Source organism: Diceros bicornis, chromosome 31, assembly GCF_020826845.1.
Source record: "Diceros bicornis minor isolate mBicDic1 chromosome 31, mDicBic1.mat.cur, whole genome shotgun sequence".
Taxonomy (NCBI): domain Eukaryota; kingdom Metazoa; phylum Chordata; class Mammalia; order Perissodactyla; family Rhinocerotidae; genus Diceros; species Diceros bicornis.
The window spans coordinates 5,272,999-5,295,077 of record NC_080770.1 but is presented as its reverse complement, the minus strand read 5'-3'; the positions used below and the strand labels follow the sequence as shown (position 1 = coordinate 5,295,077).

General features: G+C 42.4%; 1 protein-coding gene across 1 annotated transcript in view; it reads right to left on the bottom strand.

Annotated features, from left to right (window-relative positions):
* Positions 1-566: 566 nt before the first annotated feature.
* Positions 567-22,079, bottom strand: part of TESMIN (testis expressed metallothionein like protein) — a 38,319-nt gene continuing 16,806 nt past the window's right edge. The window contains exons 6-9 of the mRNA XM_058527348.1: positions 8,140-8,242; positions 5,566-5,703; positions 2,365-2,540; positions 567-759 (exon numbers count right to left, since the gene is read on the bottom strand). Of these exons, the coding sequence (XP_058383331.1) occupies positions 567-759; positions 2,365-2,540; positions 5,566-5,703; positions 8,140-8,242 (610 nt within the window). The remainder of the gene's footprint in view (positions 760-2,364; positions 2,541-5,565; positions 5,704-8,139; positions 8,243-22,079) is intronic.

Below are 22,079 nucleotides of genomic sequence, written 5' to 3'. Positions count from 1 at the left end.
AAGAGACTGATAATTTGTGTGACTCTGGGGAAATGACTACACTCAGAAATTCTTCGGAGTGTTCGGTAGTTCTCTAGAGATTTTAAGCTGTATCAGAGCAGTCCATCTGGAGAATTTATTTCTAAATAACTTAGGGGAAAATCATTATGGTTTTTTATGCAGAGAAGCCTGCATAAAAGAATATGCAGAGAGGAATATTCCTGAGAGAGGATGAAGTCAATAGGACTGGACTTTTGTTTCTCTCCAGGGCCTGTCTCACCCTCCAGTACTCAGCGTTAGTGCAGACAATTCTCCTGGGATCGCAGGAACCCATACTCTGCTCTGGTCCAGACAACACGGTTATGTCATGCACTTCCTCAGACAGGGGGGTTTTGATCGCCAATCCCTCAGAGACTCTGAGTAAATCCCCTCGCTCCCCTAATGTACAGGGAAAGCTCGCTCTTAATGATGTAGCTGTTGAGGCAGACCCCGCCTCGTGTTCCTTAAAACAACCTTTCTAAACTATAGTTTTCCTTCTGAATACTGAGACAAAATCTACATGCATTCGTGTTTTACTACCTTGTACTCTACTCAATTTTCAACCCTTTGGATTTAAACTCAATGTGCAGGATCTGTGACAAGCATCTCCCGAATTCCTCTAAGATCATCTGCTCCGCCAGGCACTCCGAGCAGTGCTCCTTCTCGGCCTCCTCCCCTTGGGCCAGCAGGCAGGCACACGTGGCTTCCACCACCTCCCAGGAGATGCACGAGGGAGACCGCCTGTCAGAAACAGACCAGTTAAAGGCCGCGGTCCATAGCTCCACTGTTTTTATCTCCAAGGGACATGCTGTCATGGTATTTTGAAGATGTCACTGGGTAAAGTCTAACGTTGTCTTCCTAATATGGGAAATGATTAACTGCGACAATACCAAGGATTGCTTTTAGAAGCATAATACAGAGGACAGGTAAATCTGTCAGCTTCTTGACATCCCTCTCATGGCAGATTCTAAATTTTCTCAAAATTAGATCCACTAACCAACCCAGAGGACCTCGTGGACCAGGCAGGGGTAGAGGAAGCAGGAACCTTAGATAAGACAAGTCCCTGCAGACCAGCGGTGCAGCCTCAGACTGGGTTCTGTGCACAACGTCTGCACTAAGGGAAGCCGGCAGCCGGACAGCCATGCTAGGGGTCTGTCGGCCCCTCCTCCCCCAGGGACACTAGAGCTACAGAATGCTGAAAGGCTCTGAGGACTCGCCTCAGCTGTCCTTGGGGGTGCACTGTCAGCATGGCCTCGCCCCCAAATGCCCCTTGGAGCTCTGAGCAAGGTCCTAAAAGACAGTAGTACTATATCACACAGGACCAGCCATATTCCCCACTGAGTCCAAGGGGCAACTGGGACTTCGCTAGACAGTTGCCCAAGTAGTGCTCAAACTGAAAAATTTTAGGAAAACTGTATAAAGTATTAAAAAGTGTTCTATTATGAAAATAGAGATAGATGTTGGAATTGGCTAAAATCTCTCTATAAGGATAATATGCAATGACTTTAGCTGCCCTCAGGTCAAGAACATTCTGAGACCAGACTCCAGCATATGGAGCCTCCATCCCCTTCCATCAGACACATAACACCCTGACGTCAGGAGAGAGAACATTTTCACTTGTAATTTCACAGAAGATGCAGCCATGTTTTGGTAAATTTTTACTGATAAAGACTTCTGTAGGTCACAAGGAGTCTTTCTAACCAAACAAGCATGAACTTGGCTTTTCAAAATGATATTAGTTAATTAATGACATCTGGTACTTTATCATGACATGACCCATCACGACGAACTCAAAGACATTTTTAAATATGGATGAATTTAGTCCAATAATAGTAAAATTATTACTCAACTTTTGAGACCTACTAGGATTATCATACGGCTTCAAAATAATGAAATGGGAAAATATCCAACTAATGTGGAAGCCGTTATCACTTTTGTAAGGAATACGGTGTGTACTGAAACCACTGCCTTGCTGTCACTCCACATGGTAAAGAGTGGGTCAGGCGTTAGCTGTCTGGAGACCATGCTGCCTGAGGCCTGTGGCCTGTTGGCAATCCCCGCAGGGCCTTCTGCTCTTGTACAAAACAGGGGTGACTCAGAGAGTGCGCACGAGGGACTGAGCTAAGAGGACAAAGAGGACAAAGCGTTTCTGGCAGTGGGGCTCTGAGGAAACAGGGTGTGATGTAGGGGCTGGTCGAGAAGGGGAGACCAGAGCCCTCCTTCCCCATCCCCTGTGCCCGCCCCTGCAGACACACGTGCTTTCTTTCCAGTGTATAAAGCATTTTAACTCTCCTCTCAAATGAACCTCAATTTCCCCTCTTAGGAGGGTTAGTTCAGAGTACCTACCCATCTTTTCTGAATTTTTGTAGTCCTGAAAATTTAGTTGGTGACAAATGATGGCTGCCTTCAAAACCTCCAATTTCCGTGTAGCTTGGCGTGTTCATTAGTGTTTTTCGTTCTGGGCTTTCTTCGTAATTTTTGCAACCAATGCATTTGCAAATAGAAGAACACATAATTTTGGCCTGGTAACATAAAATGCTTCAATAAAATTAGGTTGTCCTACAATTCATCCAAAAACAACAAATTCTATTTGGGCCTTAAATAACTCTTTGTTTACATTTGTGTGTTTGAGTGTGTGTAATCTGTGATTTTCGTACTCCCAAAAAAAGGCAGAAGCGCAGAGGAGTGAATGAGTGTGATGTGAAGAGAGCGAGGTGCATTTCCATATGCGTCACTGCTGTGGGGACCCAGTGGTGCTGCTGACGGGGAACACGGGGAGTTGGCTCCGGAAGCCCGTGGGCGAGTGCAGGTGGGAGTCCCAAGCAGAGAGGGACTACTGTCCCTTCTCCACTGGGATCGCCAGCGAAGTGCTTCACTCGACTCTTGTCTTGAATAAAGCCTGCTTTAGCTGGTCATAAAATTCCAGCTCAACAGTTCCTCTCTTTCAGCGGTGGGGGGCAGTATGCTGGCTCTGCTGTTGCAAACAATGTGCAGGTGGGTGGCATCTGAAACCCACCCGAGGGCAGGTCTGTGCTGGGCATCCTAGGGGAGGGCTTTCCTGCTTCCTTGTGGGTGGACTTTGTTTCTTGTCACATGGCAGTGTGACACTCAGGGGATCGGGGAGTGGGGGGTGCCAGCTGTGCCTGGAAAGCCTGGGTCCAACCCTTTGCTCATGCTGACCCTGGGGTCAGTCTGAAAGTTGGCCCTGCCAAACACCAGGGTTTTCAGATTCCTCTTACTTTCAGCCCCTGGGGATTTCTCTCTGTTCTCTTCAGCTCAGAGATGCATCTCAAAGGGGATCTATTGTTTTATTCTGCACCTCTGGGTGCTTTGAGCAGGAGGTTTTTCAGGATTTCTAGTCTACTCCAATGCCAGAGACTACAGAACATCTGCAGGTCATGTGGGCTGTTGTCCGGCAGAGGCTGGGCCTCTGGAGAGTGGGCTGACTCACTGTCTCATGGCAGCCAGGGAGAGCACTGCGCAGGGCAGATAGAGACGTGTGAGTACACTAGAAAATGGTTCCACCGGAGTGATGCCACTCACTGTGTGAATTCTATATCTCTTGCAATATTTTTGACTGTATTTTCAAAATCCTAGCTGGGGTATTGCTGGCTTTGCTTAATCAGATCTTTCAAGATGCGTCTCCAGAACCAAGATGACTTTTCTTAAGCCTGACCTTCAGGGCCAGCCCCGTGGCTTAGCGGTTAAGTGCGCGCGCTCCGCTACTGGCGGCCTGGGTTCGGATCCCCGGCGGGCACCGACGCACCACTTCTCCGGCCATGCTGAGGCCGCGTCCCACCACAGCAACTAGGATGTGCAACTATGACATACAACTATCTACTGGGACTTTGGGAGAACAAAAGGAGGAGGATTGGCAATAGATGTTAGCTCAGAGCCAGTCTTCCTCAGCAAAAAGAGGAGGATTAGCATGGATGTTAGCTCAGGGCTGATCTTCCTCACAAAAAAAAAAAAAAAGCCTGACCTTCTATGACAACCTTTTAAAAATAAAATTCACAGGTACCCCCTGCCCCCGACCTCAAGCCAACCAAAGGAGAACCTTTTAAGGAAGAGTTTCTTGGCTGCTTCACCGATAGGACCTGAGGGTTCCCTCTCTTCTCTTTCTTCCTTTCTTTCAGCACACAAAAAAAGAGAGACAGAAAAGGGAGAGGAGAGAGGGATGAAAAACTAAAGGAGAAAGCAAGTCCCTCTACTGCCATTATATCTTTGAGAAAAAGAAAAAAGCTTTTCTCCACAGTGGTCATTTCCCTAGTGGCAAAGTCTGACTGTCTGTTCTGAGGGCTGACTGGCCCTCCCAGTAGCGCCCCGGAGGAGCTGCCCCATTCCAAGCACCCAGAAAAATGTTCATCTGGGGACAAGGCTCCCCGGGGACCTACTGTCCCCCACTGTCCACCGAGAGCATCTTTACTCTGCTCAGGGAAGAAGAGGCATGGCCCACCTCCAGGAGCACCCAAACTGCTGGCCACTGAGTGTGGCTCACAGTGTCAGATCAGCAGCTGCAGAGCGGGCAAAGCCACGGCAGTGGGCACCTCCACTGGACACTCAGGGGTGGGCTCAAGGAACGCAACATGCTCCCACAGGAGCCCTGGGTTGATTTACTTGATTCATAAAGAGTAACCGATATTTGAGAAATTAACACAGACTGATATGAATGCCTTTCTAGAAACCCTAGAAGGAAGAAAACTAAATTATATTTCTCTTTTTAAATTACAGTGAAGTGTTTTTTTTGAGGTAACATTGGTTTACAACATTATATAAGTTTCAGGTGTACAACATTATAATTCGACCTCTGTATTCACAACATGCTCACCACTCAAAGTCTAGTTTCCATTCATCTCACAGTTAACCCCCTTTACCTATTTCACCCTCCCCCCACCCCCTTCCCATCTGTTAACCACCAATCTGTCGTCTGTATCTATGAGTTTGTTTTTATTTTATTTTGTCTGTTCATTTGTTTTGTTTTAGATTCCACATATGAGTGAAATCATATGGTATTTGTCTTTCTCCATCTGACTTATTTTGCTTAGCATAATACCCTCAAGGTCCACCCATGTTGTCACAAATGGCTGGATTTCCTTCTTTTCTATGGCTGTGATATTCCATTGTATATACACCACGTCTTCTTTATCCATTCATCTGTTGATGGGCACTTAGGTTGTTTCCATGTCTTGGCTATATAATAAAGTTGTTTTTTTGTGCGTGTGTGAGGAGATCAGCCCTGTGCTAACATCTGCCAATCCTCCTCTTCTTTTTGCTGAGGAAGATTGGCCCTGGGCTAACATCCGTGCCCATCTTCCTCCACTTTATATGGGACGCCGCCACAGCATGGCTTGCCAAGCAGTGTGTCAGTATGTGCCCAGGATCCGAACCAGCGAACCCCGGGCCGCCGCAGCGGAGCGCGCACACTTAACCGCTTGTGCCACCGGGCCTGCCCCAAGTTGTTTTTTTTTTTTTTTTAACCACAGAAGTTACTTAGAACAAAATATTTACCTGTCTTTTTTAAATAATACCAGGAAATTGATCACTAACCTCATAGCATTCACAGTAGTTCTTAAGGCAGCCTGACCTCTTGCAATTACATCCTTTGTTGTGTCGAGGCTTAACATCTCCCAATTTTCCTTTCCCTATTTTTGGTTGGAAAGCTTCTGGATTTCTATCAAGACATGCCTAAGAGAAAATATAAAAATCCATCAAGATACATTTTATTATTTAAAAATTATGTTCGGTGGAAGACATCTCGTTTGCCTGTCCTTTTAATCTAGTTGTTCCTTTAGAAGGAGCCACAATAAGCAAATGTGTCTCCTTACATAATTAAGAAAGCGCATCCCCTTCTTGTTTCATTTTAGCTTATTTACACACTTACAGGTATACTGCAGCCACAGCTTCTCCAGGCTTTGTTTTTTTTCTGAGTTTCAAAGTCATATATATTTATTGTAAAATTAATGGACGGTAAAGACGCAAAGAAAATCACTGTGTCCATGTGGACATATTTCCTTGCAGTATTTCTTATAGACATTTTCCTAAGATGGTTGGGATCGTGGTACTCTGCTAACAGCTCACATTTATCAAACATTTCCTGTGTCCCAGGCATCTTTCTATGGGATTTACATGTGCTCTCTCATTTCCTCTCACAGCAACCTTGTGAAGTGCATACTCCTGTCGTTTCTGTCTTACAGATGAAGAAACTGAGGCACCGAGAGGTGAAGTGACAGATGGTGAGCGATGACTCTAACCAAGTCCCTGGGCTCACGTCGGGCCCAGAGTCACAACCACCGGGCCACCCCTTTCTCATACAACACGCATGGCTTTTTATCCTGCTTTGTATGTTTAACTTTTTTACCTATCTGTCTACTATCTATCGAGACATACAAACGTGCACATGTTTTTAATAACAAAGTAATGCAATGCTCTTTATTAACTTTTGAGCAGCTCAGAAGTCCCAGTGACATCCTTGTCCCTCCCTGCCCCCTTCACAGGTTAACAGCTGGGACCTGTGCCATTCAACTCCAGGGCCACTAGAAATCCCCATCATTGCAGAAGGTCCTTTGGACAGCAGGGCCTGGGGTGGGCTGCCCTGTTTGTGTACTTTTGCTTTTTGCTGAAGTATGAGGGACAGTGAATGTACCCGTCTGGCAGATGGAGCGTGATGAATTCGAGCCTGTGTGTGCCCCTGTGTCACCCCCACCCAGGTTGAGTTAGAGGACATCCAGCCCCCAGAGGCTCCCTCATGGCTCTTCCCCCTCGACACATCCCAGTGAGAACCACCCTTCTGACTTCAATTGCTTTAGTTTTGCCTGTTCTGGAACTTCATAAAAGTGGAACCACACCACGTGTACTCTTTTATGTCTGGCTTCTTTCATTAGCACAGTGTCTGTGAGATTCATCCATGCTGCTGCACAGAGCTGTAGTGCTTTCTTTTTCATTGGTATGTAGTATTCCATGATATGATACACCTCAACAGATTCATCCCTTCTACCATTGGGTTGTTTCCAGTTTGGGGCTATTGTGAATAAAGCCGCTGGGAACATTCTTGTACAAGTCTCTGGTGGACATGTACACTCATTTCTACTGGCTACACTGAATGGGATGAAACAGCTGGGTCACAGCACATACAAAGGATTAGCTCTAGTAACTATTGCCAAACAATTTCCCAGAGTGGTTGCACCAATTTCTATTCCTACCAGCACTGCATGAGAATTCCAACACTTTTTAAATAAAACTTTTTTACGCTTTTAACTGCAGACAGTACCCTTTACCCCTAAAGAAAGTGCTGCTATACTACTGAAGCTTAGGTGCATCATAATTTTCTTCAGTCCTGTGGATCTGGCTGTATCAAAATTGATAAGATATTTTCAACTGATTTATCTATAATTCAAGAGGGGAATTAAATTATTTTAGGAAAAAACCCAGATCAACCATGGCACAGTATGACAGTCTCAAGTCTACAGGGGATGGCCTTCAATTTCCCTTTGTAAACTAGAGGCCCCAAGCTGGCCTGGAGCAGGCTGACGGCCCCAGGCCTAGCTGTCCTGCCCTCTCTGATTATCTCTGTGCTTACAGACAGGGACGGAAACAGCAGGCTCCTGCATGTAGCCTGTGGGCTATCTAAGGTGCTGTTTGCCCCTGAGGAAAGCCTAGATGCTCCTCTTCACTGGGAAGCCAAAGGGAGAAAAACTTAGACAGTGCAATGGCGGAGAGCCTTCCCACCCAGTTCTCTTTGTACAGTGGACCATCCACACCGTTCAGACTACACTCTTCGAACTTGGGCTTATCTGCTACATAATATGACCCAAATTTCTAAACCCCAAATCAAGACAAAGTGGACATTTGCATGTTCTTAAATCACAACCTTCTGAGACTCTGCTGCCCCTCTGACGCCATCCCACACTGGTGGAGAATAAAGATATTTCTCTGGCTACCCTCTCATAATAGCCCCTGTCGTGGGCCAATACCCCACCTCCAGGAATAGAGTCATATTCAATCGATCTTCAACACTCTGGGTTTTCTCAATATTGAAATTAGCAATCTCTGAAGATAGTTTCACGCACATTGTAAGCACCTTTAAACACTTTAAAAATCATGTATTTAATGGAAATTTGTTACCTTAATGGCCTTAAACCGTTCGATTTCATGACGTAAATTGTTGCAACAATTATTACAATTGCAGTTGTTGCAAAAGTCCCCGCTGGCAAAGCAGTCACAGTACCTGTGAAGACAATGACAGGGCGTCAGAGGCACAGACACAGAGTGCGTAAACAAAAACAAGGGCACGCGTGATGGGAAAAGAGCCGGCCGCACGCTGTGGTCAGTACAACTTTTATGTAGATGATTCTGATTCCTTTTTTGTGAAAACCAGATCAACTGGGATGATGTTCTCCAGTGACTGACACAGAAGAAAGAGAAACTAGTTAAAACCATTGGTTTCATAATATAGGAGTTTGCAAAGTAAAACAATCTCCTGGAAAACATCCACTGATGTCAATCCCCCCAGCCCTAGATGCCCACTGCCTTCCTCCCAGGAGCACTGCGAGTTGGGGGTGGAAACAACAAATTATAAAGAGGCATTTTCCAGCTACCAACTACCAGCTACCCCAATCTATCCACACGACAAAGGCGAGTTCACTCCTTGGCCAGACCTGGACGCTGAGTGAAAACTCGCGGGACGGGGAGGTCGAGCCTGGCCAAGGCCTTATCTTACTTTCATTCCATGTCACTGTGTGGAGGACAGAGAAATGAACGGTGGCAGAAACACATACATGAAATGACTGCCATCACACCCTGTCATAACGCAAGGGTTGTTCATGAATCTGGATTCTACAGAACAGTTTTGTTAGGAGAATTCCTTTGAGAATGTGTCCACTGTGCCCTGGGATTCTGGAAGTCATAAAGGCATTAACCACGGCAGGATAGCAGTACTGAGGACTTTCTCTGATGGGTTTTCCTTGAAGAACCGTCAGTGTTTATGGCTATTAACTGTTTCACACGCTCTTGTAAGATGCTGCTCTTATGCTGTACAACAGAGGCATCTATAGGCCTATGGCTTACATTTTTTCAGTATGGGCAGAGATAAGACATTTTCCTCAACTTACGTAAAAATTCAGCGTCAAGGCAAGGACTCCTAATATCCTACCTGTAACCTGCACCCAGAGAGTCTCTGGGAAGCTCACCAGCCACTCTACCGCTTCCATTTGTGACTAGAGAAGATCCACCTTGTTCTCTTCCAAGAACAAGATTCATTGAAAAGAGCTTCACACCCAGGTTTTTAATATCAGCTCTGCCACCAGCTCCCCACAGTATCTCCTGATAAATAATTGATGCAAGTTATTTATCATCCAGTGTCGCGAGCTTTAAAATGGAAGTCATGGCACCTAACCTACCAGTCTCAAAGGGTTGCCCGGGGAAGCCCTGAAGATCATGTGGGTGTGCTTCCCACAGAGCTGTGTCAGTGCAGGGAAGGCCTCTGTGTCTGGCAGTCTGGTAGACTAGATGTCTGTAGAAACCTTCTTGTTGTAGAACTCCTAAACATGATTCTTTTACTATGTATTATTTTAATTTTTTAAAATAATATTTTTAAGGGCATGTCAAGCCAAGAGGAGAATAAAGGAGATTTTCAGAGGATTAAAAACGCAAGAAATTGTGAACCCAGAGGGGTGAGTTCTGTAGCTGCCCAGGGTTGTCCTGGGGCATCTGCTGGTCCCTAGTGACCTAGAGCTTGGGTTCAAATGGGCTGCTCATGCAGGAGACAGAAGACAAAGTCTGGGCTACAAAAGGTGGGAATTGCATCAGAGACCACCCCCCCCCGCCCCCATATAAAGCAGGATCCTTGAAAGGCAACCTCCCCACAAATCTAGTCCACAGAAGGAGAGAGTAGAGATACATCCCTCTCTGGGCCACAGTCTGAAGTACAAGGGGAAAATATGAGAATTTCTCCTAAGCTTTCCTAACCACTAGGATGGAGAGAAGGGAAAGGAGGCAATGACAGAAGGTTTGGAGGCTGGCAAGCAGAGGGGAGAGAGTTAACTGGCAGCAGACTCAAGAACACTGAACCCCGAGTCAGCAGGAGAGGGCAGAGAAGCAGCTCTGAAGACTCAGGAATGAGTGGTACCAGGCTGCTCTGAAGTGGAGGAGGTAGATGAGCTAAGAAAAGAATTGGCTGAAATTCTATTTAGTGTAGGACCCCCAGGCTCCTTCCCCCTTCCAGCAGCTGCTGACTGCCTCTCCACCACCGTGGCAAGAGACTGAAGTTACTCTGGGGGGTAAAACAGTTGAGGGCTGGGGTATTACGATGAACAAAGGAGGAAAGGTGAATGTCGAGACCCCCAAGCTTCGTCTACTCAGCTCCTAGAAATTCTAGCAGGAGATTGGAAAAGCCTTCTCTGAGGACTCTGACCAGCCCAAGAGAAAATAGAGAGTCTGACATTGAGGTTTCCCAATAAATGGCTTGGTCATATCACTCTGCAATGAAGCCACAGGGAGCGAGCCCACACTGCTGCACCGAGAGTCCCCAGTCAGCTCATGCCTCATTCTTAAATGTGAGCAGAGTGACAGCCAAAGACCAGTAGACATTTTAGGAAATCTTCCAATAGGAAAGACAGAAGCCTAAAGAAACAGCCTACGAAGAGAAAAGAAAATTGGGTGGGTAGAGGGGCATCAACAGCCTTGGACAGGTTAAGAAAAGTTATTGCATCCATGAAACAAGAAAATGATGTTTAAAAAAACACCCAGAGTATAAAAAAGATGTTCTGGAAAATAAAGTAATCACAGAGATGAAAGACTTAACAGAAGGTATGAAAACTAGAACAAAAAGAAAAAGAAGTGAAAACAAGAGGAGAAAGAAAAACCTAGAGGACCACACCGGAAGCTCCAACACTTACGTAATACGTGTTCCAGAAGGATAGCATTTTAACAACGAAGGAGAGAAAATAATTCAATAACATTCCCCAGAACTAAAGGGTGTGTGTTTCCAAAGTAAAAAGGCCTGCCCAGTGCCCAGCACGATAGATGAAAGAGACCCAAACCAAGACATCTCATTATCAAATTTCAGAGCACTGGGGACAAAGAGAAGAACCTATAACATTCCAGAAAGAATAACAGGTTTCAGACAAAGGATTGAGGAAAAGAATAGTGCCAAAATTTCAATAGCAACATCAGAAACCAGAAGAAAATGCAGCAAAGCCTTCAAAATTCTGAAGGAAAATTCAACTATTTGAACTTGAATTGGGAAATTCAACTGTGCAATCCACAAAGATCACCTAAGGGTGAGGATGGACTAAGACATTTTTAGACATGTAAGTTATGAAAAAATGATCTCCCAAGCACCCTTTCTCAGGAAGCCACTGGAGGATGTGCTGCACCAAAATAATGCAGTGAATCAAACGAGGAAGATAATGGGATCCAGAAACCAGGGAACTAGACCTAAGAAAGAAGCAAAGGAAACCCCTGGCCTGACGGTAGACGGAGAGTCCAGGATAAGAGCTGTGCAGCAGGCCTGGAAACCCAGTGCTCCAGAATGCGACAGGTGGACGGCTCTCAAGACAACACTGACTGAATGCTTACATGTTTGAGCATGTTGAAAAGACAGTTACCCAACCAGAGGAGAGTTTAGGCTTAAATTAGCATATGTACATAGAAAACTAAGTACTAAGTATTAACTCAAGGGAAAAAGTAAAGAACTGCAGGAAAGGAAAATGAATCAAGGCTCAGCAGTGAGTAGTGTTTTCAGAGTCATAAGATACAAATAATGCCTAGTATATCTGATGTCTGGGGATGGGAAACGCATGTGCTGGGAGGGGCTTCTGTGTGAGCAGAACCAGAGGCAAACCCACATCTTCCATGCTACAAAAACAAGAGATTGTGCTCAAACCGAAAAGCCAAGAAGTAGGAATACAGGAGTGTTATGTAGATTTATGGAGGCAAATATTAAAAGATTCAGTCAAAAGAATTGACAGTTCCCAGAGATCAGAAAATAAGGAAGAAATTATCAGGGAACTACTGTTTTTTGTTACAAGCCTTGTATAATTATTTGGCTCTTTACACTATATTTGTGTGCAGCCTGGATAAAAATAATAACCAAATTGAAAGTGAGAAAGGATAAACTGAAAGATAAAGAAATTAGATCCAGGTGCAGCATAAAGAGACAGGTTAAAAATAGAGAAGAGAGGTTAAGAGAAACGGTGGCTAGTCGGAGGGGCTCACACATGTCTGATTAGTGTCACAGCAGGACAGAAAGAGAAAAGGGGGGAAAGATGCTCGGAGGAAGGCTGTCTGTGAGTGTTCCAGAACTGTTGAAGGTCATGGATCCTCTGATTTCAGAAACCTAATGAACCGCAGGAAAGATAAATTAAAAAAAAAAAAGACAAAAAGAAAATCTTAAAAGCACCAGAGAGAGAAGACAGATTATCTAGACTGACAGCAGACACCTGGTTGGAAATAATGGAAAACAGTAGAATAACATCTTCAAAGCACTGAGAGGAAACACTGACAATCTAGAATTTTACACCTAGTCTGACTATGTTTACTCACCAAGGTCCAGGCTAGGCACGTTTCTTTTCTTGCCCTACACACTTTGCTGGGTGATTTCATTTACTAACTCTTGCCCCTATGCTTTTTAAAACTTTATGTTGAATATTTTTAAATCTATATCACCAAACCTGCTCTGTCTCCTATCCCAAAATTCTTATTCCCAACTTCCTATCAGACATTTCTACCTCCAACCCAACATATCCAAACCTTAACTGGTGATCTTCTCCTTCATCCCTTACCCTGCTCAAGCTGTGTTCCCTCTCTGCATTCGTGGAGGCATCACCCACCCATAACACAACCCCTGAGTCATTGCTGACAGTTACCTTCTCTCCTTCCCCACATCCAAAGGGTTACCAGGTCTACTGATTCTGGCACAGAAATGTCTTTTAATTTTATTTTTTACACAAGTAAATCACATTTGTTGTAGAATTGTTTTTAGATATAAATAAGCAAAAAGAAAAAAATTACAATCCCCCAGAATTCCACTCCCTAGAGATGACCATTTTGTCAATATATTTCAGACTTTTTCTGTAAAACTATACATACTGAAATAAATATATGTTGTTTGACTACATATCATACAAAAAAAAGATCATAATCTACACACTGTTTCAGTGTACTTTTATTACTTATCAATATCAGTAACTAATATAACTTACTTTTATTACTTATCAATATAATATCATGAGTGTTTCCCATATAAATAGATTTACACACCATTTTAATGACTGCATAGCATCCTATTCTATAGTGGCATCATAATTTATTGAATAATTCCTCCTATACTGAACATTTGGGTTGCTTTATATGTTTTGGAATTATAAACAATACTACACCAGTGGCACTGACCTCCCTTCTGTTCCTAGAACCCTATATCCTCTCCCTCTTGCCACAGGGCCTTTGCACTTGCTGTTTCCTCTGCCGAGAACACTCTCAGCCACCCACTTTCAAGCCACCTCCACCTGATTAACTCCTCCTCATCCAGACTCCGTCCTCAGGGCAGCCTTCTCTGGCTGTCACACTTGGCCAACTCCTCTCTCCGCCCATTACTGCTCCTTTGCCACACTTTCCACATTTCCACTCTGACCTTTATGTATATGATTCTTTTATTCATGTCTGCCTCCCCTATTAGACTGTGAGTATCGAGAGGGCAGGGACCATAATTATCTTGTTCATCTCTGAACAAAATCCTAAATCACAGGCATTCAAAAATAGTTGTGGAATGAATGAATAAATTAAGTGAAAAAATGTTACAATGCAAGTGTTTGAAATGTCTCTTAAGTGTGTGTTTTTTCCTTCATTGCTACCATCCTGCCTTAGTTCAGGTTTTCATCATCTCTTGTCTATACTGCTGTGATAGCCTCCTAACCAATCTTGCTTTCAACTTCCTCCACTTTGCCATTAGTGCTAATTTCCTAAAACATACATCAGGCAAAAAGAAGCAAAGAAAAAGCAGTAATTAGAAAACACAAAATAAAGTGGTATTTGCACTCCTGGTGGGAATGTAAAATGGTGCAGCCACTACGGAAAACAGTATGGCATCTCCTAAAAAAGTTGAACATAGACTTACCATATGATCCAGCCATTCCACTTCTAGGTATGCGCCCAAAAGAACTGAAAGCAGGGGCCCTAACAGATGCTTGCACACCCATGTTCACAGCAGCGTTATTCACAACAGCCAAAAGGTGGACACGACCCAAGTGTCCATCACCAGATGAGTGGATATACACCTACAATGGAATATTATTCAGCCTGAAAAGTGAATGCAGCACTGACATACACTATGACATGGATGGACCTTGAAGACAAGCTCAGCGAAAGACGCCAGATACAAAAGGACAGATATTGTATGATTACGCTTATATGAGGTGCCTAGAATAGGCAAATTCAGAGACAGAAAGTAGAACAGAGGCTACCAGGGGTTGGGGACAGGGAGTAATGGGGAGTTTATTTAGGGGGACAGAGTATCTATTTGGGATGATGAAAAAGTTCTGGAAATGAATAATGCTGATTGTTGTACAATCTTGTGAATGCAATTAATGCCACTGAACTGTACACTTAAAAATGGTTAAAATGGTAAATTTTATGTTATGCATACTTTACCACAATAAAAAAAAGCAAGATGCGGAGCAGCATGTATGGAATGCTGCCATTTGACTGAAAAGAAAAAAAGAACTTAAATTTTAAAACAAAAAAAATAAGGTAGTACAAATAAGTCCACATGTATCAAAAATGAGATAAAGAATGCAAATGGATTAAAGAAGCCTATTAAAAGACATAGATTATTAAATTTGCTTTTCTAAAATCCAGCTCTATTTAGATTACAGGAGACATAAAACAAAATTACCACACAGAAAGTGTGAAAATAAAGGGATGTTATGAAGCACAACTTGCTAATACTAACCAAAGAAAACATGGTATAGCAACATTAATATTAGACAAAAAAAGAATTTAAGGAAAAAAGCAACAGGATACAGAGGTGTATTTAACAGTTGATGGACGAATTCACCAAAAAGATATAACAATCACGAATTTGTATGCCCTTCACTATAGACTCACAATATATAAACCAAAATGGAAGTATAAGGAAAAAATAGACAAATTCACATCATAGTGAGAGGTCTTAATATACTTTTATCAAAAACAGACAAACCACACAAAATTTAATAAGCATTTAGCAGATTTAAACAACAAAATTAACAAACGAGCTAATGCAAAGTAAATGCATCCAACAAATAGAGAATATACGTTTTTAAGTCAATATAGAATATTTTTAAAATTGATCAAACATTAAGTCAAAGGAAGTCTTCATTAATTTCAAAGCATTAATATCATATAGACCACATTATCTGACCAAGAGTAATTAAACTTAAAAATTAACAATAAAAATGTAGTTTAAAAAATATACATATACATACATACACATACATGCACACATACATACATATCTGGACACTTTGAAGTGTATGCCTAAATAACTCATGAGGTGGGGAGAGAACATTACAATGAAAATTACAAAATATTTCGAGTGAGTGACAATGCAGGAACCTCATATCGACTCCTGGAGGATGCAGTAAAGCAGTACATGGGGTAATTTATAGCTTTAAGTGCATTTCCTAAAAAATAAAAAAATTGAAAATAAATAAGCATTTAACACAAAAAGTTGCAAGACAAGAGAGTAAAATAATAAAGGTATGAAGGAGAAAAGAGTAAAGAGTAAAAATTAATGTAGTTCTGAAATAGGAAATAGAAATACCAGCAAGAAAATCAATACAACCAAAAGCTGGTGCCCTGAAAAGACGGACAAAATAGACAAACCTCTCATGAGACTGATCAAGAAAGAGAAAAGGTACAAACAAACAATAGTAGAAATAAAAATTAGAAAATTTAAAAGGATATAACTACAGATACAGAGATTTTTTTAAATAATATAAGAATATATAAACAGGAATATATGAATAGATTTGAAAATTTAGAGAAATCAATAACTTTCAAGAAAATTATAAAATATCAAAATGGACTCAGGAAGAAATATAAACAGAGAAAGCAATAACTACTAGAGAAAGTGAAAGAGTAATCCATCCCCTTCCCCCATTCCAATCCCCCAAAGACATTAGGCCCAGACAGTTTCACAGGCAAAGTTTAATCAAACTTCAAAGAACAAATAAACCTTGCCTTACCTAGACTTTTCAGAGGCTAGAGAAAAAGAGAAGAGGGTGGGGTGGGGATGGGAAAGCCTGATAATGCATTTACTGGGCAATACAAAACACTGGTTTTTCAAAACCAAATAAAGAAAATATGAGAAAAGAAAATTATAGGTCTATCTCACTCATGAAAAAGATGCAAAAATCCGAAGCAAAATATTAGAAAATTAAATCTTGCAGTGCATACAGAAGACAAAGTCAGTGCATCATGATGAAATTGGGTTCAATCTCTGGCGTACAAGGGTGGATTAACATCAGAAAATTTACTGTAATGGATTATACAATAAGATTAAAAGAGGAAAGAAATCTGAGCATTTCAATAAATGCAGAAAAAAGCCTTTGCTAAAATTCACCACTCATTTATAATAAGAATGAAAAAATAAAAGGAGGAAAAGAAGGAAACTTCCTTAACTTGAAACGGGCATGTGAAAGAGAAGCAGGTTGTCTGCAGCATCCACTCTCCCTTTACTCTACAGTGACACCAATTTTAGTTGAGCACGTGGTTAACTCCACTCAAGACAGTCACATTTCCCAGCTTTCTACATAGCTCGCTCTGACCACTTGACTAAGTCTGGCCAATGAAGCATGAATCAAAGTGATTATGGCAATTGCCGGTTATGACTTGAAAGGTGAGGAGTGTGTCTTCACCCTGCTCTTTTCTCCTCCCCAGCGGCTGGAATGGATGTGATGGTGGGAGCTGGGGCAGTCTTCTTAGCCCACAGAATGGAAGCACTCCACTGAGGATGGCAGAGTAACTGATAAAGGAGGCTGAGACACTAATTCTGATGAGCTGCCACACGAGCCCTGAAATGGCTGTAGTTTAGAGTCTTTGTTATAGCATCTGAACATATATTCTACCTAGTACAGAGTATCTATCAAAAACCTACAGCAAATACGTTATTTAGGGCAGGGCAAGGGAATTTTAGACGTATTTCTATTAAAATCAGGAGCAAGCCAACAATGCCCAATACTAGCACTTCCACTCACTCTGCAGTAGAGGTCCTAGCTAAGATGATAAGGCAAGGAAAAGGAAAAGACTATAAATATGGAAAAGATATCTTGGTTCTTATTTGCAGATAAGATGATTATTTAAATACAAACGTGAAGGAAATTCACAGACAAATCATTGCGACTAAGAAGTGGGATCTATGCATGGAACAGGATTGAGAACCTAGAACTAGACCCACAAATGTACATCAAACCCTGACAGCTGACAGGGAATGCATCACAGTAAATGCATTGCAATAAATGGTGCTGTACAATTAATTGTAATTATGGAAAAAAATGAAATGAGATCCCTACCTAATGCTATTCACCAAAATCAATTCCAGGTGCATTAAGCCCTCAATGGTGAGAAGCAAACCTTTAAAACTTTTAGAAGAATTCTAACAGCACAATTATTCAACCTTGGGATATGGATAGAACAAAAGGCACTAATAATAAAGACAAGTGATAATTTTGCATTAAATTAAAAACTTCTGGTCAAGAGTCACCGCTCACTTTAAGCCATGTGTCGAGTGCCCAGTAGACATCAGACCTCATACTAGACACTAGACATACAGTGGTAAATAAAGCGAAGTCCTCATCTTCATGAGACTTAACAGTCGTGCATATGTGCCCTTTTCTCAGGGTTGAGTGTGGACTGGGTTGAAAACCCATGTCTTGGGTCAGGATACACACCTTGGCCCCTGAGCAAACTCCCACTCCCTTCTTACCACTTACAAGAACTTTCCCTTCTATGCAAAATTGCTTTCCTCTCCTAAGGCCCAGACTGGTCTGCTCACGTTGGTCACAGCATTAGAGGCAGCAGCAAGAAGAGCGCTAGAAGAGCACAGTCCTCTGGCCTCAGGCTCCCCAACTTGGAGGGTCGGTCAAGACAGACTTAAAGGTCCCACGTCTTCAATGGCAGAAAATCAAACTGTCTGCAGGTTGATGAACAAATGTGGATGGTGGTCTTTCAGAGTACGCCTTATTCCTGTGAGTTCATGCTTTGCTATCACCGTTACACACAGTCTATGCATTCTCTTACTAGGTATTTGCATTGTCCTCCTTCTTCAGTCTACTCTCACTGTTGCCCAGGAAACCACATCCACAGGCATCACTTGAGGTTTGGCAGCCCCTTTTGTCTGTGAAACACTGAATGAGCATCACTCTGTTAAAGATGCTGTCCGCGAGGCATAGATTGTTTCAGTGGTGGCAGGCTGGCAACATTCCAACACTTTTTGGGTAATCCTACTCTGTCACTTAATGAGAAGGTGGGAATACTGTTCAAGAAAATACCTGTGATGCCCTATGGTATGTTCACTTCCCACAGGCACACTGTATCCTAGAACTTGAGAGTCTTAGTGTTTGAAAAGACCTAAGATGACATCTATTCTAAATTCATTCTTAATTCATTGGCCATCCTGACAAATCCCTTGCTATAAAACACTTTAAAACATTGGATTAAATATTTAAAACCTTTTTAGATGTAAATTCGAGCTGGTAAAAAATTAAGGAAACCCCTCAGAGGCCAAAAAATAAAAGAGAAACAAAAATTCAGAGGGGCAAGTGAAAGCTGAAGCCTGCAGCTGTCCTAGGGCCTCTGATGATCCCAACAACCAAAGGCTTTGGTTTGAACTGTGACACGGAGGAAGAAGGGGGGATGACAATTATAATAGTATTGGCAAACACTTATAAGAACATTTACAATATGCCCGCCATTGCTCTAAGTGTTTTCTATAAATTAACCCAAAGCCTAGGGCATGCTCAAGACAGGGCATCAGCTCCAAGGTCTATACACAGAGCCGGAACAGTGGAGGGTCAATACCCACTCAAAGAGTGCACTAGGACAAAATGCCCTGCAAAAGAAAGGGCTAGAACATGCGTCCATCTGGGCATTGGCTTGGGAGGAGGGGCTCACTTGGGTTTGAGACCTGAATTCATACTAATTGTGTGGCCTAAAAAAATTCTTAGCCAAAAATTTTAAGTTGTCCGAATTGGAAGTGCCACCAAGCCCCAAGTAGAAGCAAATACAAACTTTCTCTGAAGGAATGCACCTTCAAGCCAACCTCAAGAATTCCTACATATACAGTTTCAATTATTATAATTCACAATAAAAAAATACCACACAAAATATATGAGGTAACAAGCCAAAATTAGTGAAAACTCAAGAGAAGAAGCAAACACCAGAATCAGACAAGCAAAGACTTTAAATATTACAATTACAAGCTGTAGAATATAAATTACGTACGTAATGTTTTAAAATACAAAAGAAGGAATCAAAAGTGTGAGTAAGGAACAAGAGACTATAAAAATGACCATCTAGGGGCCGCCCGGTGGTGCAAGCGGTGACGTGCGCGCGCTCTGCTGCGGCGGCCCGGGGTTCGCTGGTTCGGATCCTGGGTGCGAACTGACGCACTGCTTGTTAAGCCATGCTGTGGTGGCATCCCGTATGAAGTAGAGGAAGATGGGCATGGATGTTAGCCCAGCGCCAGTCTTCCTCAGCAAAAAAGAGGAGGATTGACAGATGTTAGCTCAGGGCTGGTCCTCCTCACACACACACAAAAAGACCATCTATATTTGACCTTCTATTTCACAGAATTCTGGTTAATTAATTATAATTAATTAAATAATTAATCAATATGGTTAATCAGAGACAAAAGGCCACTTGAAAAACCAGACTGCCCAATCTATGATTAAAATCTTGATTTAGATTTGATTAGGGTAACAAAAAAGGTAGATGATATAACTGCTCCCAAGAAATCCCACCCAATATCTCAGTATAAATTGAACTGGAATGGATGATACTTTAAAAACTAAGTTTGAATTTGTTTAAAGGCAATATTTGGAAGGGATAATTAAAACTGTCTGGAAAAAGATCTATACTCATAATATAAAACTAATTCCTCCTTTCAGAGTGCTCATGAGCAAGGAAGAGACCTCTGTCCATTCCACTGAAGAGGGCTCCTTCCTTCTCACTCTGTGAGATTACCGTCCAAAGGTCCAGAATTGAACGCTTATGTTGCTGCCTAGATCGAAAAGTCCTGTTATAAAAGTGGGTTTCAGAATCAATGCTTTAATAAACGAATTATGAAGAAAATCCATGTTTAAAAATACATAAAAATTATTAAGGCATATGCAACAGTGATGGAAAGGTAGAAGTGACCTACTTTAAAAATCTTACAATCATTTTTCAATAATCAATAAATTTTCAATAAAAAATTACAAACCATTTATCTACCTTTTTATTACATTTACATCAATACCATTTTAATTATACAGATTAATTTTATCATTTAAAAATAATTCCTAACTTTTTATGGCTAATGGAATAACAACAAAAGGTTGAAGTATATTATTTAAAGTTTCAAGGGTAACCAGGAGAGGAGCTAAAAAGGGTGTCTCTGGCTCTATTTGGAGGAGGAAGGTGAAGGGGGATGAGCACAAAGACTGGAACCCTTGTCTACCACGGCAAGAAGGCAACAGATAATCTTCACAGACGTGGAGGCCATCCCCAGAGAGCCTGAAAACAGCAGTCAGTAAAACAGTAGCATCTAGGGAGGAGTCCAGAGAACGGGAGAAGTGGGGCAGGGTACTATTACTTTCCATCACAATCTGGCTATAGGCGCCAATTTTTATCCAGGTGTATGTATCACTTTGATTTAAAAAAAAAACAATAATGTGTTTTTCTCTTTATTAATGGCGAATTAGTAGTAATCCCTCTTGACCTTTTTCCAGTAGCAACTCCCAACAAAGTAGGACAAATGCACCCTAAAAAAATTATATTCCATTGCCTTGGGAACACGACTTAGTTTCAGGGAGTAAAAAGGTAAAGAAAACTAAAAGTTATTAATGGTGATTATGCCATACTCGCTAGTGAAGCAAGCAATGGTGAATCTGCTCCTTACGTTTGCTCCCGTGCCCAAGTTTTCCAACACGAGTACCTGTGGCACACTTGGAGAGACAGAGTGGTGTTGCCACCAGCATAAGTTCACGCATCAGAATACCACGTGTTAATTTATGGTGGAAACAACATCCCCTGCAGTGCCCATAATGTTCACATCCTCTAATCAAGGCCCCTTGCTTCTCAGGATAGAGCTACCGAGGAAGCTGCACCACCGGTCAATGGCTGCATGTTGAACAGGAATTAGAGGTGCAGTCACGTGAGGGCCGGAGTCTCCTGTACAGCACACAGCACTTCTCTGGAGCAGGCGGTGCCCATGTCCCCCAGAGACAGCACCTCCTTTCTCTGGACAGCACTAGACACACTCTGAACCTCCCTTCCCTTTGTTCCAATGCTGACCAAGGGCCCTTGTGATGGTAAATTCTTTCTTTAGTGTGTCAGTCACCGATTAATCTGGAAAGCTGCTTCTAGGCAAGAAGCTATTTCTGTGGCCTTCCATTGTGAGGTAATCAGTAAGTTAAACACTTCTTGGAGACTCGTCTTATTTCCAAGGCCTTAGGGGTTACTTCACTTTGTCCCCAGTTATTGTCTACACCTGGCTCTAGGCTTCATGGGTTAGTGGGCCTCCCCAGGCCTCAAACCCAGACTACAGTAAGGAGTCCCTGTCCAAAGGAGCCCACTCCCCTCCTGGCTCTGTCCACTCTAGACACTACGACCTCCTCCTCCACCACATCAGAAGTTTCCATCTGGGCAGGCCACTCTGGCTTGACAGTGTCTCATGGTCCAGGCTTTTCCCTCTGTTCTCCTTCCTCCTCACCCAGAGCTGTGTTTTTAGAGTTTCTGATCAGTTGTCTCATGGCGTCTCCACTGTTCATAGAGGTATACGACTCGTGTTCACAGGCTAAACAAATGACAGCTCAAATATTTACATA